This window comes from Tachyglossus aculeatus, chromosome 12 (assembly GCF_015852505.1).
Source record: "Tachyglossus aculeatus isolate mTacAcu1 chromosome 12, mTacAcu1.pri, whole genome shotgun sequence".
Taxonomy (NCBI): Eukaryota; Metazoa; Chordata; class Mammalia; order Monotremata; family Tachyglossidae; genus Tachyglossus; species Tachyglossus aculeatus.
This window is the reverse complement of record NC_052077.1, coordinates 21069526-21089525: the sequence shown is the minus strand read 5'-3', so window position 1 is coordinate 21089525 and position 20000 is coordinate 21069526. Positions and strand designations below refer to the sequence as shown.

The window sequence follows — 20000 nt, the reverse complement described above, 5'->3', positions numbered from 1 at the left end:
AGTAAAATGAGGGTGACAAGCAATGAACAGTCCATAGTCATATAGTCCATAGTCATAGTCACAGGAAAGGCACAGAGTCCTACTGGGCTAGTGAAGCACTCTTCTGGCTACGAATAGGCTAGGGGCAGAGCTCATCTTGGTACCTTTGCTGAATCACTGATGTTATCCCAGTAAGGGGCAGGAAATTCCAGCTTTCCAGCAAGGATCTGGTCAAAGAGATCTTCTTGAAGATTGTTCTCGCTAAGTCAATTAAATAGGAAAGAGAGAAAGTGAATTAGTCTCTGCCAATGAAATGGGATTCAGAGGTTGGATGGGGGTGGGGTAGGAATGAGGTAGGTGGGATTCAGGACTGCATCCTGAGCCAGTGGCCCTTATCAGAGTTGCAATCTTGAGGCTGTAATAAACAGAGAAAAGGCCCCAGGGCAGGCAGCCAAAGGGAGGACAGCCACAGGGTCTGGATAATTCACAAACCGGAGAATCAGTCCTTAAATCACTGAGAGTTAGCTGAAACATAAACTAAGCCATCTGGAAAGAGCAAATTAGACCCACCAGAAAAGGTGGTCATTTCTTTCAACAGCCAGCAGCTTTCAACTAGATAAATACTGTTGAACTCTAGGTCTTTCAGCTTGTGTTCAGCTAGTCAGTTGAAAATATTCACTAAATACCCAGAGGGAACAGAACACGGAACAGCGAGTGAAAAAGACAGACCAAGAGGTAATCCCTTGCCCTTGCGTGGCTTATGGTCCCCTGCATGCGTACTCACACTGCCAGCACTCCTGACCCTCTGACACTGCCTCACCCGGAGCTAGATTAAACTTGATGAAATGGAGAAGCTGCTCCAGCTTCTTGTTTCTAACGATCCCATAACCAGACAGGGAAAACCCTGGTGGGATGGCGTTAGCCAGGCCTGGCCAAAATGACTAAGGCCCAGAAATGCCTTTGCTTTGATCCGACAATTTCTCTTTCCCAATTCAAAGCATTAGTGAAGGCACATCTCCTCCAAGAAGCCTTCCCTGACTAAGCCCTCTTTTCCTCTTCTCCCACTCCCTTCTGCATTGCCCTGACTTCCTCCCTTTATTCACCCTTCCCACCAACCCAAAGCACTCATGTACATATCTGTAATTTATTTGTATTAATGTCTGTCACCTCCCTTAGACTGTAAGCTCGTTGTGGGCAAGGAAAGTGTGTCTTTATTGTACCCTCTCATGCACTTAGTATAGCAAGTATTCAATAAATATGACTGACTGACTTCCCCTGCCTGGAATTGAACCCAGCCAAGGAACTGCTTGAAACCTGGAAGGGGAATGATTCAGCTGAAGGCAAGAGCACTTTGTCCCCAGAAACCCATCTCTGATCTCAAGACCCTTCTTGGGGTTTCACAGTCTGATGCTGGGGTCCTTCAGTCCCTTAGTCCAGTCCCAACTCTTTCCCTTCTCTGGCCCGATGTCCTCATAAACCTACAGGAACAGAGAGGATTTTCTTCTTCAAACTTGTGAACCGCGGCTAAGGAGAAGGCCTTAACAAGGCAGGCGAAAACTCATCCAGAAACTCCCGCTCACGGGCACCGGATGTTTCTTCAATCAATCAATCAATCAATCGTATTTATTGAGCGCTTACTATGTGCAGAGCACTGTACTAAGCGCTTGGGAAGTACAAATTGGCATCACAATGCATCACATTGTGATGGCATCACAATGCCATCACAATGGCATCACACTTCTTCAAGAATCTAAAAACCTGGAATATGGAATTCGGAGCGTTATGTTCATGAAGGTGGGCTGCTGACTCAAATCAAAACACTGGAGAAGGAGGTTAAACGCTTCAAATACCACTTTGCCCTTTGGAAATATTTCCAAACATCCCTTAGATACTCCATTACTGAGACAACCAATCCCGTCTCATCTAGCAACACTCATGCCATAACAAGATATTGGGAAGACACCCTAGCCCCAGCAAGTCTGAAGTGTGAGGACTGTACAGCCGTAAACAGGCATTCGTGCCGTGCCAAAATGAGGAATTCCACATCTCCTTGGTGAGCTGGCAGATTTTTTGTGGTTATTTGAAAATAGTTTGGGCAGTGTGGCCTAGTGGAAAGGGCACAGGCCCGGGTGTTAGAGGACCTGGGTTCTAATCCTGGCTCTGCTACTTGTCTGCTGTGTGACCTTGGGCAAGTGGCAACTTCTCCGTATCTCAGTTTTCTCATCTGTAAAATGGTGATTCAATTACTCTCTACTATTTACATTTTGAGCCCCATGTGATAGGAACTGTGTCCAACCTGATTATTTTGTATCTTCACCAGCACTTAGTACAGTGTTTGACATATAGTAAGTATGTAAGTATTGCTGTCATTATTATTACTACTCTTATGTGAACAAGCCACGTGAATGTCGGTGGCATTTATATTTGAATCTTGCCATATCTACACACAGAGCTTCTGGGCTCTCTGTCAATGGAGCAAGGGCCTAGAAAGCACAATTAGAAGTGGCCTGGAATTGCAGAAGCAAGGGACGAGATAGGTTTCTTTGCTGCTCTTTTTAAAAGAGGCCCTCTATTTTTTCATTACCTGACCTCCCTTTCTCTGCTTCGTTCACTTCCTTTTCTTTTGGTTGTGTATTTTTGCTAATTGGTTGAACTCAATTTCACCATTTTTCAAATGGCTGAACAACCTAGATTGGAGAGATTTGAACTATTCTGTGAAAAGTACTCGGAGAAACATCTGGATAATGAAAGAAATAAGGAGTAAGACCAGAATAAGTGAAAAATGATATTTGTTTCCCAAATGATTCTTTTCATTGACTTTTCTTTTTACCTCAATTTCAACAACACTGCTCTTTTTTAAAAAATAAAAAGGGTCTCCCAAAAAGCTGTAAAAAGCAAAGTGAAATCCCAGAACTCTAAATAAAGTCTTCTGGATTTCTAGACTGTGAGCCCATAGGGACTGTCTCTATATGTTGCCAACTTGTACTTCCCAAGCGCTTAGTACAGTGCTCTGCACACAGTAAGCGCTCAATAATTACGATTGATTGATTAAAGCAGTAGCTGAACCTGGTAGGTGTGATGGGCGGAGCAACTTCAAAGATGTCAGCAGAAATCAATCAATCAATTGTACTTATTAAGCGCTTACTGTGTGCACAGCACTGTACTAAGCTCTTGGGAAGTACAAGTTGGCAACATATAGACACAGTCCCTACCCAACAGTGGGCTCACAGTCTAGAAGGGGGAGACAGAGAACAAAACCAAACATATTAACAAAATAAAATAAACAGAATAGATATGTACAAGTGAAATAAAATGAGATCACTTGAAGCAATATCCAGAAGCTTGAAATGTCTTAGCATTGTGGGCAGACAATGGAGGAAAAGGGAATCCTTGCTGAAGGAACTGTAAAATATTAATATAACCAGATCATCACCCCTACAGAACAGTTACCAGGAAAGAAAGCATCATCTGACCTAACTCCTGCTGGACTGATCTGCAAATTTCTAAAGCAACCACTCCTTTAGAATACAAATACTTTGACAAGAGTTCTTTTTGATCACAAAACATTAAAATGCAACCATATTTTCTTAGTTTTTGAGTTAGCCAATTAAAATAAATTTTCCAAAATTACAAAAGCATTTGGAAAGCAAGTTTAACTTTTTCCCTATCAAAAAAATCCATGGGCCAGTATAGACAACTTAATGTTTGGAAAGTGATCAAAACAGAAACTTTAGATTACATCACAATGCACCTAAAGAAAACTTGAATACAACACATTCTACACATCAAAATTTATATATATATATATAATATATACATATATAATTAGATGATAGATAGATAGATAGATAGATAGATAGATAGATGAATGTGTATATATAAAGACAATGTTTCTGGGAAGTGCAAGGTAATGTCAGAGGTTGGATGGAGGACTCAGATTAAGTTAAAACAAAGTGGGGAGAAATGGGAATGACAGTGGGTGTTATTCAATGCATTTATAATTCCAGTGACACTTTGGACCCAAGTGCATGAGATTTCTGAGAACAAATTCCACTATATTTAAGAATTTACTTATTGAGACTATCACCTTCATAGTATAATTGTTCAACCACAGTTCAAAATAATATTACCTAGTATTTGATTGTGTAGGATGCCCAGTGACACTCCAGAATATCAGAGTACATAATTGAACTAGCTGCTCTGCATTCTATCTGTACATCTGTCTCTCTGGTATATATTATTTCAGGACCTTGAGTCCAAAATATAGTTCTACTTTAGCAGAGACAATATTAAAACTCCTCTAAGATATATTCAATTAAGGGGACCAAACTGATGGATTAGAGATCCATATATATTATTTGAACAAGCTATTTATGCCTCCATAACTGTTGGGTAGGGACTGTCTCTGTATGTTGCCAACTTGTACTTCCCAAGCGCTTACTAAAGTGCTCTGCACACAGTAAGCGCTCAATAAATACGATTGATTGATCGATATATAACTTGCACAAAAATAGCAGTTACTGAATCATACTTTAAAGCCACTAGCTTTCTATAAGCATTCTATTTATGTGCATCATCATCAATCGTATTTATTGAGTGCTTACTGTGTGCAGAGCACTGTACTAAGCGCTTGGGAAGTACAAATTGGCAACATATAGAAACAGTCCCTACCCAACAGTGGGCTCACAGTCTAAAAGGTGTGCATATATAGTACACATTATATTGGCATTGAAGATAAGCAGATCAATAAAAATTAGTGATTAACCAGCTGTTTCTATGTAAAATAAATAGTTACGGAACTCTTAGAAGGTGATAGGAAAATGAAAAAGTGACAAAAAACACGAATCCCTCTTTTTACCTAAAATTCAGTTTTTAAATGATGCACTTGCTGGTAGATAACACCAGAGGGAGTTGTGAATCTACATTAATTTTTTACTGATTTCTTACAAGTTTTTCAAAACTGTCACAGCTGAGCTTATTTAGGAGGAATAATTGTGCCTTGAACATTACAGCGGCCATTCAGCAGTTTTAAGTGCTGCAAATTCAAATAAACAAAATCAACCTCAAAAACAGGATTTTTAATGCACAGTAATACTGTCCATTAAACTGAAAACTTGGCAATACGAAACTTCCCTGCAACTTTCTCTGAAAGCTCAGGATGCTGGGAATGAAGCAGTCTAAAAACAGGATTGGGGGTGAGACAGGAAGTGGGGTAAGAGAAGGCTTGTCTCCTGGACATCACCAAGGTCATAAAATGGCCCGGTGATTCTTTCCATCCTCAGATATAGGCTTAGGATAAGCTAAGAAAATCTCCTCCAGTTCAGAGGCCAGATTGGAGAACCTAGAAAAAGAGGTTTGTGGAGAGGAAAGATAAACTACATAAAACGAACAAAACTACATAGTTACCACAGCAAACAGAACACAATAATTGCCCACAAATTAGAAGCGTTCTTGCTCTAAAAAGTTTGCCCAAGGAGAAAGGCAGAGTTTATTTCACCAGGATGATGGAACTCTATATGACTTGTAACCGCTTTATGTTAGTGAGTGAGCCGCAGACAAGAATTAAAACTTTCTGCTGAATGCTAATTCAGCTAAAGAGAAGGCTCACCTGCGGAATGGAGGGAATCCACATAGTAGGATGTATGTGATGACACCAGCTGCCCAAATGTCCACCTTCAAACCATAGCTATAACAACAGGGAGAAAGAAATGTTACTTAGTTTAAACTTCTCAGACCTGCTCCGTGCAAGCTTCTGGTTTGCAACTGTATATATTCAGTCCCAGACATCATTATGTCCATTGACCATTGTCCATTGACAGAGCATGGGTTTCGAGTCGGAGGACCTGGGTTCTTATTCCGGCTCCACCACTAGCCTGTTGGGTGACCTTGGTGACTTAACTTCTCTGTGCCTCAGTTACCTCATCTGTAAAATGGGGATAAAGACTATGAGCCATTACTTCATTAGCTTGTGTATATCCCAGAGCTTAGTATAGTGCCAGACACATAGGAAGAGCTTAAAAAATACAATACAAGGAAAAAAAACCCACCCTAGTTTCAGGTAACTCATCCATCCCCCCCATCTTACCTCCTTCCCTTCCCCACAGCACCTGTATATATGTATATATGTTTGTACATATTTATTACTCTATTTATTTTACTTGTACATATCTATTCTATTTATTTTATTTTGTTAGTATGCTTGGTTTTGTTCTCTGTCTCCCCTTTTAGACTGTGAGCCTACTGTTGGGTAGGGACTGTCTCTATATGTTGCCAATTTGTACTTCCCAAACGCTTAGTACAGTGCTCTGCACATAGTAAGCGCTCAATAAATACGATTGATGATGATGATGATAAATGCAATGGAGAGAGGTTTTTCTGCTCAGGTCACCATCGAAGACACCTGGATAGTTTAGCTCTTTGTTTCATGGACCTAGTATACACAACAATAATAATAATAATAATAATGGCATTTATTAAGTGCTTACTGTGTGCAAAGCACTGTTCTCAGCACTGCGGAGGTTACAAAGTGATCACATTGTCCCACAGGGGACTCGCAGTCTTAATCCCCATTTTACAGATGAGGTAACTGAGGTTGCAGAGAAGTTAAGTAACTTGCCCAAAGTCACACAGCTGACAATTGGCGGAGTCAGAATTGTCTGACCCATGACCCATGAACCCATGACCTCTGACTCCAAAGCCCATGCTCTTTCCACTGAGCCACGCTGCTTCCCATGTAATCAAGAGATTCTCAGTTGTGACAATCATGTCTGTTGATAACCACTACCAGGAGAGTCAAATTCTAACCCAAGGACCATCTTACCTTTGTGTTCACAGCTGGTACCATATGTGAGAGGGTCACTGAAAGATAATCTAATCTCTTCCGAATTATGCCAATGAAAATATAGTGGGGGCACTCTGGCCCCTGTTTGAGTTGAGCCTTGAACCCCTAAGTAGGGCTATTTGAAACACCCACCGCGGTACCATCACATGACACCTTGAAATTGTAACTTTTTGTTCAACGTCGCTACTTATGCAGAACAGCCTCTATCCACAATTATACAGTACACTAACCTGATTAAGCTACCTCCATATGAAATACAAGATGCTGCTAAACTCTCTTCAGAATCATAGCTTTTAAGGTGCAAGTGTGCTTTAGTGTAGACCTACTAAGAGTCTATAAAATCTACTGGAAAATGGAGAAGTTAACCAAGACCACACAGGAAGTCGGAACTGTGGATTTTGGGGTGATGCCTCCCAGTTCTCTAGCCTCAGTAGCTCATAAAAACACCACCTCCAGAACCTCTTCCTTCCAAAGAGCAACATCAATAGAATTATTTCACCACCTGATGGGTTCAGAGCACTGTACTAGGTACTAAGGGGACTTTCAAAAGGGTAAGACAAGACTCCTCCATTCAAAGAGCTTATAACCTAATGAGGAAAAGGAAAAAAATAGAGACTATTCAACAGTTAAAAGGACTTGGCAGAAGATGTAATACTAAACATGTGGCTAAATAAACAACAGATATTCATTCATTCAATCGTATTTATTGACTGCTTGCCGTGGTGTGCAAAGCACCGTACTAAGTGCTTGGGAGAGCATAATACAACAATAAACATTCCTTGCCATCAATGAGTCTAGAAGGAGAGGCAGGCATTAATATAAATAAATAAATAAATAAATACATAAATAAATACACAAATAAATACATAAATAAATATATTACTGATATCTTCGTATGTGCTGTGGGGCCGGGAGGGAGGAATGAATGAAGGGAGCAAGTCATGGTGACGCAGAAGGGAGTACTGACTGCAGTACTCAAGGTGGGACAGGATAAGTGATTGTATTAAGATAAGAGTTTGGATGGAGAGAAAAGGGAGAATTTTAGCAATGTTGTGAAGGTCAAACAAAGGATTTAGGTACTTTTGGGAAAGTCAAGAGACAAGGGTTGACCAAGCTGATAGAGGAGGATGGGTACTTACCCAGTCTCAGCAATAATTTCGGGTGCCACATAAGTAGGTGTACCACAGACTGTGTATAAAGGCCCTTCGACCACAGTAGCCAGCCCAAAATCTCCCAGTTTCAAAGACTTGGTTCCATCAGGATATTCACATACCTACAGCCATAAACAGAACCATCTGTTTGTTTGCTCTTTTAACACAAAGGACAGTAGATGCTGACTTCTATTTAATCCCATAAAAGGAAACTTTCTCTCTTTTGGCTTCATGAGTTATTTTGAAATGTATCATTGTGCTCTTAAGATTTGTTTTGGTCTTGGAAATTTCTAAGGTTATTACAATGGAACTCTTTCAAATTCAACCTGGCAAATAATAATAATAATAATGTTGGCATTTGTTAAGCGCTTACTATGTGCAAAGCACTGTTCTAAGCGCTGGGGGGGGTACAAAGTGATCAGGTTGTCCCATGTGGGGTTCACAGTCTTAATCCCCATTTTTACAGATGAGGTAACTGAGGCTCAGAGAAGTTAAGTGACTTGCCATATGGGTATGTGTTTTGCATTTGTTTTCAGGACCGATGTTTGTATTTCAGAGGGTTTAAATTTAAATCTATAACACAGGGATAGAAATATTAAGAATCAATTCCAGTACAGTATGCATAAGAACAAATACCTTAATGCAAATACCCAACCTGCAACACAAAATCCCGTTGCCAATTGTGTACAAAGCTCTATTTAAAAATCTGGCCCAGCAGATTTCTCTTTGTATTTCATCATTTTTCATTTCTTTACATTCTGTGACCTATTTTTGGATGTCAATCCCAGAATGCATTACCTTTGAAATCAAAAAGTTTCAAAAAGGTTTTAAGTTAGCATCAGAGTTGGAGGAAAAAAGTATAAATTATTTACATGAAATCTGGCCAGGGCCACTTTTCAAAGGATGATCCATAAAGATGTCATAAAAAGGAGCTCACTTGTTTTGAAAGTGTGCATGCTTCATTTAATATATTGCTAATTTGCTGTACTCTAGGTTGAAAAAATGTGAAAGAACAGCTGAGTCATTTCCCTCAGAAATGGACAAAAAGTCACTCACAAGGGCAGAGCCTGGAAGGTGGATGCTAAATGAAACTGTAGGATCAATCACATTTCTAGAGCGCTTACTGTGTGCAGAGCTCTGTACTCTTGGGAAAGTACAATGTAACAGTATAACAGAGTTGGTAGACACGATTCCTGCTCACAACGAGCTTATAGTCTAGAGAGGGAGACAAACATTAATGTAAATAAATTACGGATACGTATATAAGTGTTGTGGGGCTGAGGGAGGAATAAGGGGAGCAAATCCAAGTGTAAGGTTGATACAGGATGAACAAGTATAAGCAACACAGAGCCCTCGCCAGGATATGACCTCTGATACACCACCATTGGATTGTCTATTGCTATTGCTCAAGAGAAACACACCTCAATGGCTAAACAAGAAATCATCCTAAAATGTTTGGGAGGAAAGAGAGTGATCTGGAACATTGTTAGCCACTTTTGCATTGCTGGCATTTAGCTAATCTGTTATAGGGCTAGGAAAGTTTTACTACCAAAACCTCTATGTATATTCAACAACCATCAAACAGCAGGGCAAAGTCTCTTATGATGAAGTTATAATGCAGGTAAATTGCACAGGCAATGAAATCTTTGCTTACAACTTGTTTTCCTGGGCATGGGTGACCCAGGAACCAAAGCAGTTTTGAATGATACAATGAATGCTGGCAGGAGAAATGCTTTAGAGCACCTCGATGCATTTTTTTTAAAATCAATGAAACACAGCCAGTCCCTGCTGGGAACTGCAAGCCGTGTGAGCAGGAAATGTGTCTATTGCTATAATGTATTCTTCCAAGTGCTTAGTACAGTGCTCTGCACACTGTAAGTGCTCAATAAATACAACTGAATGGATGAATGAACTGACAGCCCCTGGCAATTGTACATAGGATTCAGCCTGAACAAAAGGCAGAATATTAATCTGGAGGCAGGGCAGCAAGTTGCAGAAAGTACAGTTTCTTTATGTAGTGGATTCAGCTTGTATCTTCTCTCAGGACCCATTATACACATACAGTCAATTTTGCCAAAATGTGTGTTTCACTGCTTCTTTTGGCTAGAATCAATCAATCAATCAATCAATCAATCGTATTTATTGAGCGCTTACTATGTGCAGAGCACTGTACTAAGCGCTTGGGAAGTACAAATTGGCAACACATAGAGACAGTCCCTACCCAACAGTGGGCTCACAGTCTAAAAGGGGGAGACAGAGAACAGAACCAAACATACCAACAAAATAAAATAAATAGGATAGAAATGTACAAGTAAAATAAATAAATAAATAGAGTGATAAATATGTACAACCATATATACATATATACAGGTGCTGTGGGGAAGGGAAGGAGGTAAGATGGGGGGATGGAGAGGGGGAACCAATGGCTTACTGGCTACACTGAGAAAAGTTGGATGTGGAGTCCAATTAGGTGGAGAATTAAACTGCGTTCAACTGTGTGCTGGAGCTCATGATCTATTCAGCCCCACCTACTTTCAGGGGCAGGAGAAGCACCTGTGTCTTTGTTACCTCAGCAGTGCTCTATAATGGCGGGGAAGAGGAGAGTGACCAGCAGCCCCATCTACTCTCGCCTGCCCAGCGATCCCAGAATGAGAAAGTGATCAAATCACACTCTTCCTGACTCAATGAGGGGAGGGGACAGTCGACACTTGTAAAATACTTTGTTTCTGGTCCTGTGAAAGCTCCTGAACCTTGTTCTGGTTTACATTGAGGAGCTGAAATGCACACTCATTCCCACACCTAAATCCACACTGGCACCCCTCCTTCCTCTCCCCCCTCCCCCGCCTTACCTCCTTCCCTTCCCCACAGCACCTGTATATATGTTTGTACGTATTTATTACTCTATTTATTTTACTTGTACATATCTATTCTATTTATTTTATTTTGTTAATATGTTTTGTTTTGTTCTCTGTCTCCCCCTTCTAGACTGTGAGCCCACTGTTGGGTAGGGACCGTCTCTAGATGTTGCCAACTTGTACTTCCCAAGCGCTTAGTACAGTGCTCTGCACACAGTAAGCGCTCAATACGATTGATTGGCATCCCTACCTAAGTGGGTTTAAACTACCTGCAATTTCCTATTCATTAATTCATTCAATCATATTTACTGAACACTTCCTCACACATTGGGGTCATAATCAGGCTCAACAATTCAAAGATTTTAAAACTCTCAAAACAATAATGGGGCAGGTTTTTACTCCAAATAGAGTTTTTTTTAAATGCTGTTTGTTAAGTACTTACTATGTGCCAGACACTGTATAGATTACTATGTACCAATCATTGGGATAGATTAAAGATAATCAGTTTGGACACAGACCCTGTCTCACACATGACACAGTCCTAATCCCCATTTTACAGATGAGGGAACTGAGGCACAGAGAAGTTAAGTGACTTACTTGCCCAAGAATACACAGCAGGAAACTGGCTGAGTCAGGATTAGAACCCAGGTCTAACTCCCAGGCCTATGCTCTTTCCACTAGACTGTACTGCTTCACTTTCATGAGAACATAGATCTTAATCTGCCCATATTTTGAGGGATATAAATTCATTTTCAAAGGCCATGAGGGCAACAAACTAGAACACCGTGGTGAGATCTGTATTTACATAACCCTTAGCCCCTGGAATTCCCTGGAGCATAATTTACCCACTCTCAAAAATATAGAATTAAGCTCAGTTTTCAGCAACATTTGCCAAAAGGCAGCATCATGCCTTAAGACATCTAGTAATCTAATTTTCAAAGAGTCTTAATTTCTGAGACTTCAATATGAATATATCGGAGACTATATTCTTAACCTTGGCTATTTAAAGGGTTCCATTTATATAAATATAAATTTGACCAATTAGTCATTGTGTCCACATGGTTAATTTTTGCCTGGCAAATATCCTAGTGATGAGATCTGCTAAAAATTAAAACTATTCCATCCATTTTATTTCCTGAAGGACAAAAATTGTCATGGAGTAGTGGAAATAGCAAGGACCTGGGAATCAGAGGATCTCAGTTCTAATCCTGGCTCTGCTAATAATAATAATAATAATAATAACATTTGTTAAGCGCTTACTATGTGCAAAGCACTGTTCTAAGTACTGGGGGGATACAAGGTGATCAGGTGGTCCCACGTGGGGCTCACAATCATCATCCCCATTTTACAGATGAGGTAACTGAGGCTCCGAGAAGTTAAGTGACTTGCCCAAGGTCACATAGCAGACATTTGGCGGAGCCGGGATTCAAACCCACGACCTCTGACTCCAAAGCCTGTGCTCTTTCCACTGAGTCACGCTGCTTCTCTACTTACGTGCCGTATGACATTGGGCAAGTCACCTAACTTTTTCTGTGTCTTAGTTCCCTCATCTGCAATTTAGACTATGAGCCCCAAGTGGGACCTGAATACTTTTTATCTACCTCAGGCTTAAAACAATGCTTGACACATAGCAAGCGCTTAACAAATACCACAATTATCATCATTATTAGTGGTAGTAGTAATAGTAATACTCTGATGGGATCAATATTGCAGTAGGGAATCCTCTCCAGAGTGAAAGTAAAAGCAATTCTGAGAAATCCATACCAGGCAAACCTCAAGGAAGGTGGTTTTAGACTGTGAGCCCCCTGTTGGGTAGGGACTGTCTCTATATGTTGCCAACTTGTACTTCCCAAGCGCTTAGTATAGTGCTCTGCACACAGTAAACGCTCAATAAATACGATTGATTGGTTTTGGTAATGAGGTGAAGTGGGATATTCAAATGGGGCAGCGATTGTGGTACAACTTTACTGCCAACTCCCAACCGAAGTAGCTCCACACCCCAAATGTTAAATTACTGTCAGCCTCGGGTGAAAACTGGATGCTTTCCACAAATGAGGGGCTGGGAGAAGTTTAAATATCATGTTCTATAAAACAGAAACATTGTTCCCAGAAAGAGAAGGACTCCAAAACACCACAATTTAGACAAAACACCTAGTACGCTGAGCTCTCTTCCCTCCCTTCTCCACATTTCCTAGTAAAGCAGAATTTATCACTCGGCCCTTGCACGCAATTAAGCTACAGTCGGCTGTGACGGGGCACCTCGGTACTGTAATTCATAGCTCTTGTGGCAACCCCCATGCTCCTTGACATAGATGCCCATCCATCATTCCCAGCAGACCTTGTAACTTATGGGTTTGCAACTGGGGTGCAGGGTGCAAATCAGAGCAATGAATAATCTGGTGCTAAACAACTGAATTACATTTGGGTAGCAGAAGAAACTGACAGTAACTGTTTGCATTACAGGCAATTCTATTAAGTCAGTTTCTATCCAGCAAAGCACCAATAGTAAAAAACTACTCTTTCATCTTTTAAGTAATCCATTTACACTCTCTATGTAAAAAGAAAGGGCATTTATGTTTATTTAACAAATGAGGTTTTTTTTCCCAGAATACTCCGGTTAAATGAGTTCACATTAGTGCCAGGCCTAATGTTCCAATTGGGAATAAGCTTATATTAAGCCAACAATTTACCTTCCAGTCTGACAATATTGTCTATAGGACATTCGTGAATATTTAAGAACAAGCCTGAAGGATTAGCTTTATTCCCTGCACCTTCCTGGTCATTATAGCCCATCAGCCACTTGTGTCTACTGTCTAGCTCTATTTCCTCATCCTTAACTATGGAATACTTACACTTAAACATTTATACCCACCCTCAGCATTTATGTATCTACATATACTCAAATCTACATTCATTATTTATTTTGATCACTCCATATGTGCTTTTATGTCTGTCTCCCCCAGCAGACTACAAAACTTACTTGTTTTGTACTTCCCCAAAACTACATATAGTTCATGCATCCACTGGTAAGACTACCTGATAGAAATAACAAGAGGGGTTGAACCAATCCAGATGATAGGGACTGGGTAAGTAATTCTCATATTAATGCCAAGGTCAACATACCGGTATAGATCCAGTTTAGAATACATATTTGTCTCCTGTCTTCAATTCTTCTGTAGGGTAACTGGCTTAGAGTGAAGTGAACAAACAGCAGCCTGGCCCCTTTAGAAAGGGCCACATGCTGCTGACGGCTGTATGGACATCTGTTTTGAATAGTGAAGACAGTACCCACATCCCCCAAGGACGCTGTGATAGGGATTTGAATTCTGCCTTCACTTCTATCCTGGAGTTCATAAAACAGAGTCATAATATGTCTCATTACAGAGAAGGGGATATTTATTTCCTTGATGGGAGCACATAGAAATGAATTATAATGCCTTTGGGAAGAGAGGGGAAACAAGCAGTACTCATATGGTTCATATGCAGAACACTAAGAAGTCATGTCATCAAATGATATTACCATAGGGAGGGAAAAGGGATACTTTCACCACTAAAAGGGTCATTGAAGAGGCCTCAAAACCCCTGAAATAATTCATATACCTTTTAACAAACAGTTACAACCCCAATTTATTCTTCAGGCTTTTATTTTATTTAGTCAAGCCACACACCTTGCCCACCTCAATTTTCAACGGGTAGTCAGTATATAAATAAGGACGGGTGCTAGGGTCTATTAAACATTACATACACATTAATTCATTAGACTTGCAATATGTCATGGAAATTGTCATTTTAACCCTGTTGAGTCCCTACACTTGTGCTCTCAACACTTTCTCCTGTCATTAGCAAAACCCCATGATTTTTTTATATTTACATGCAATCATTTCCATTAGAAGAGAAGAGAACAAAGAGGAAAAAAGAACCTACCAGGAGATTCTCAGGCTTGATATCTCGATGTACGATATTGAGGCTGTGGAGGTATTTCAGGGCACTGACTAAGTTGTAGACCATCGCACTGCCATCTCTCTCAGTGTACTTGGTTGAAGAGGTGATTGCATCAAAAAGATCTCCTCCCTAATGTAAACAATAGAAACCACAGGGCAGCAGAAGGAAAACCAAACAACCCTATATCCAGCAACCTTAAAAATTTATGCCACTCCGGCCATCTCAGAATGCTGAAAAACTGTACCAACAGAGAGAAATAAACTCGCCTTCTCCATGTGGCAGCAGATATGGAAGAACAGCAATAAACAAGCTAAAAAATACCCTCATGATTAATATCCATGATGGCACGGAGAGGCAAGAAGGTAAATTATAAATGCACATTGACTTTTCATTTGCTCTCTCTTCCACTTCAAATTATTTCACTACCTTCTTTTCTAGCATTTCAAGAATATTTTAGGAAGAATAAAAACACTATGTCTTTATGATGCCTTCTCCCATTAAGCCCTCACTCCCCCATTCCCTCTCCCGCTTGCATCCCTTTCAGTGCTTGCTATTCATCCCATTCATCCCCACAACACTTCTGATCATAGTCGTAACTTATTTTAATGTCTGTTTCTCCCTCCAGACTGTAAGATCCTTGAGGGCAGGGATTGTGTTTACCAACTCGGCTGCATTGTACTCTCCCAAGCACTTAGTACAGTGCTTGACAAACAGTAAGCACCCAAATAGCATCAATTGGTTTTCTATTCATTGGTTCTTGGGGGGCTTTAACAGTGGTGGTTTGGTGGCGGTTTGGTTGCTTTTCTACAGAGGACGCGAACTGAAAATAAGAAATATTTTTATCCATTTGGTAGGACAAGTTTAAATGTCTCCTGTCACAGTGGCTTCCCTGGATACTCCTGGAAGAGTGACATGGTTTAACCCTGGGTAGAATTCCAAGCACTGCAATATACGTGAATGAGAATCTGTAATTAAGAAATGTTTTCAAAGGATGAAGTATGGGTTGCCTTTAAATTAAAAATTATTTCAGAGGAATCATTATGCCAATTCTTAGAAAAAAGCATTTAAATCAATTTTAAGGATTTGTTCTATGTACAATTAGCACTCTGGATTTAGCATCTCAGTAGAAATGAAATTATTTAATTCAAGGAGAGTAATTTTGACTAGTGTGATCTTGAAGAATTTTTGGTATTAAAAAATTAAAACAGTGGGAAATTAAAATAAAAAACTAATTTGTGATCCCAGCACGATCTTCTTCTTGACTTGCTGTCACAACAATTAGATACATTATTCCTTCACTGGAAATTGGGAAGAACTAAAAGGTTTTCAATCTATCCGTGGGACTTCTGAAAAACTTATAACATAGGAATGTTTAAAAAAATCACAATGCTTTAAAGCCCTTTCATTTCTGATAAAATCATTAATTACAATTACCTAGGCTTATTTTAACACTGAGAGGTGGAAACAGAGGTAACTCCTACAAAGAACATTTTATTAAACAGAACAGCACAATTTCTAATACGATGAACCTCTAATGTTAATAGTTGCATTACTGAAATGATTAATAAAATACCCCACTGACGAAATCTCCTGAAAGTAAATGAAGTCTTACGGCAGGCACAATAGTAAAGCGTAGATTAATTTCCAAAGAAAACAGTCCCAGATCATTTTACCTTGACTAATTCCATCACCAAATACAGCTCAGTGGAAGTATCCATTTCCTCGATTAGCATGATGATGTTTGGGTGTTTCACTTGTCGTAGTATTGACACTTCATTCTCAATCAGGTGCTCCTGGGTTTAAAGTGTGAGGCAAAGGCAACTTTAGAAGAATATTCTCTTCTACTAAGCCAACACTTCTCCCATACAAATTTCTGCTTCTGGAAAAGTTTTCTACTATGATAATACTGCAGAAGATTGAGGAAATGCAGTGTGGTTTGAACTCAAAACCAACAGATCAGATCCTACCAGGTAAGTACAAGTTCTCCTAAAATGTAGAATACGGTATTCTTGAAATAACTTGTGATATGAGAAAACTGGGCTATAGGACCCACTAATTCATATGAATTACTAGGTTAGGGGGTAGATTGTTCAAAGATATGACTACAACTGATATTTTATAATATAAATTCCTATATTAGTTTTATCCATCAATCAATGGTATTTACTGAGCACTTACTATGTGCAGAGAACTGTTCTAAGTGTTTGGACGAGTACAATACAAGAAAATTAGCAGACATGTTTCCTGCCCATAATGAACTTACAGTCTAGAGGTGGTGTCAGATATTAATATGAATATATAAGCAATTTATAATAAATAATTTAAAGACGTATTTCTATCAGTTGCAAAATGCTGTATACCTTTCACAGTCATTGTAAATCAGAAGCAGGGGCTGGAAAGTTTTAGCAGCATTATGCCTTGATGAGTGCTAGTTATGTGCACCAACTAGAGGATTGTGATAAATTAGGACAGACATGTTTTGGGAAAAGCATTCCTTAATTCTTCCATTGTTATATCCAGATCATATAATGAAAAAATGTATCAGGGCATAACTGGATATAAATTATTCTATGATTGTGAGTAAAAGGTACACTAACTCTATCTGGATGCTAGACTGTCATTTAGTGCAACAGAACAGCCCTTTTCACTATTCTAGTGACTTGAAAAAATCCATTTGTGCCAAAAGTATTTATTGAGTGTTTATTATGTGCAGAGAATTCATTCATTCATTCAAACATATTTATTGAGCACTTACGGTGAGCAGGGCACTGTACTAAGTGCTTGAAAAGTACAATTTGGCAACAGAAAAAGACAAGTCCTACCCAACAACGGGCTCACAGTCTAGCATTGTGTAGTAAGGAGAGTACAATACAAGAGTTGGTAGACATGATCTCTGCCCACAAGGGTCTTACAAGTTTAGAGGAGGAGACAGGCGTTAATACAAATTACAAATATGTACATAAGTGGTGTAGGGCTGAGGGTGGGGTCAATATCAAATGCTTAAAGGTTATAGATCCAAGTGCATAGGCTACATGGGAGGGAGTGGGGAAATGAGGGCTTAGTGGGGGTTTTGGAGGAGATGTAATTTGAATAAGGCTTTGAACGTGGAGAGAGTGGTAGCCTGTCTTATCTGAAAAGGGAAGAAGTTCCAGTCCAAAGGCAGAACAAAGTGCGAGAACTGCATTGCAGTAGGAGATACATGAGGTACAGTAGGAAGGAGCATTAAAGTGAATGCTAAGGACTTTTGTTTGACATGGAGGTGGACAGACAACCACTGGAAGTCCTTGAGGAGTGGAGAGACGTGGACTGAACTTTTCTTTTAGAAAAATGATCCTAGGAGTGGAGTGAAGCCTATGCTACTTTCAGGGAGCATCTGATACAATGTATTTATGGTATATAACATTATACATTGGTGGGATCCCCTAGAAGTTTGACAATTTTTTAAAAACATTTGATTTTTAAAATTGATAGCTGGTAATTCGACCCAATAAAATATTACAGAAAATCAGAATACCAGTTACTTTATATTTTTGAAATTACTTTACTAAACTTGATATTTTTAATATGATGTAAAGGTTTTCAATATGAACTTAAAATTTAAAAGACAGGCATACTTTCTCCACCAAAGACTACTCTGGATTAATTAGCCAGATGGATCTGCTTTACTCCATCTTAGAAATCTGGAAATACAAAGTACCAAGGGAAATCATTAACCTCATTTTAACTCTAATCACTTTTCTCCTAAAAGAAATGGATTAACAGTACTTTGTTTCTGAGTGAGTTGGCTAACCTGGGAATTATTCTGAAGAAAAAGCTCTTTGTTCCATCATATATCTAACTGCTCTAAATAAATCTACGAATGAATCACAGATAGATTGCAGCTCAATTGTACTGGCACCAAACAAAATAATCTTCCAGTGAATTATGGTGTGTCATCAAGATTATAAATGGACTGTTTTGTAATTCACTAATTGCTCTGCGTAAACCCTATCAAGTTAATTTATAAAATGTAGTAGATTGGTCGGGGACAGTATCTCAGAAACCTCATCTGAAGAGACCATCAGGTGCCATTGAGGGTAATCAGAGAAAATCTGTGGTTGGGAGATAGATAAACAGGAATCAATATAGGTGAAAGTTGAGTCTTCAAAAGAAAGTGAGACTACAAAACATGAAATACTGCTCTCCAATATGTTCCAAATGACCTCTACATTTCTGGCAGCTATTTATAGCACTGGACTGAATTTTTCATGAAGAAATCTTTAGAAAAGTCTTTCTAAACAAGCCCTTAAATACATGTCTTCCCCACTCAAGAAACTTCAGTGATTGCCTATCCACCTCTGCATCATAAAGAAATTCTTAACCATCAGTTTAATGCACTCAATCACCTTGCCCCCTCCTACCTTACCTCTTTGATTTCCAATCTACTCACTGTACCTCAACCTCATCCATCCCACTGCTGATTCGTTGCCCACATTCTCCTTCTGGCTTGAAACACTCTCTCCCATCATATATGGCAGGCCAGTATTCTCTCCAACCTTCAAAGTCACCCTAAAATCACATCTCATCCAAGAGGGCCTTCCCTGACTAAATGCTATTTCCCCTACTTGATTTCCCTTCCGTGTCACCTTTAAGCACTTGATTTCCCCCCCCCCCAACCCCCCAGTCCCATGACACTTAGGTACATATCTGTAATCTATTTTAATGACTGACTCCCCCTCCTCACTGTAAATTCCTTGTGCACAGGGAATGTGTCTACCATCACTGTTATATTGTTCTCTCTCAAGCACTTAGTTACAGTGCCTTGAACACATAAGGGCTCAATAAATACCACTGACTGATTAACCCTCCTCCTTCTTGCATTTTTGGAAAAAAATATTTTATCAGTGGAGACTGCGGGGAGACATTCCAACCTTCCCAAACCAGTATGGATCCTTAACCCACATCCCTGAGAGTATAAAACAATCTGCTGTTTCTTTTATTCTTTTCAAGGTGAATACACACACTAGTCAGAAATAGTAGCATTTATCAAGTGCCAACTTGGTGCAGTGCATACTTTACCTTCCCACAACATTTGGCCTTGTCTATAATTTTCAAGGCAAATTCTTTTCCAGTGGACCTAAGACAAAGCAGATGAATACCACTATTTAAAGTCTTCAACCTCAACCTGCAATATGGTTATGCATTTAACTACTTCGGAGTGTGAACTCTAGTGGAAAGGCTGTGCCTCCCCAG

At 39.6% G+C, this 20000-nt stretch overlaps 1 protein-coding gene across 6 annotated transcripts in view; it reads right to left on the bottom strand.

Moving 5' to 3' along the window:
* Positions 1 to 20000, bottom strand: part of DCLK2 (doublecortin like kinase 2) — a 113117-nt gene that overhangs the window by 12299 nt on the left and 80818 nt on the right. For all 6 annotated transcript variants that reach the window (XR_005453413.1, XR_005453415.1, XR_005453414.1 and 3 more), the window contains 6 exons: positions 19827 to 19884; positions 16442 to 16561; positions 14751 to 14897; positions 7960 to 8093; positions 5588 to 5665; positions 144 to 240 (listed from right to left, as the gene is read on the bottom strand). Coding sequence is in view for 3 of the 6 variants with exons in the window: in XM_038755116.1 (XP_038611044.1) it covers positions 144 to 240; positions 5588 to 5665; positions 7960 to 8093; positions 14751 to 14897; positions 16442 to 16561; positions 19827 to 19884 (634 nt within the window). In the remaining 3 variants the exon portion in view is untranslated. The remainder of the gene's footprint in view (positions 1 to 143; positions 241 to 5587; positions 5666 to 7959; positions 8094 to 14750; positions 14898 to 16441; positions 16562 to 19826; positions 19885 to 20000) is intronic.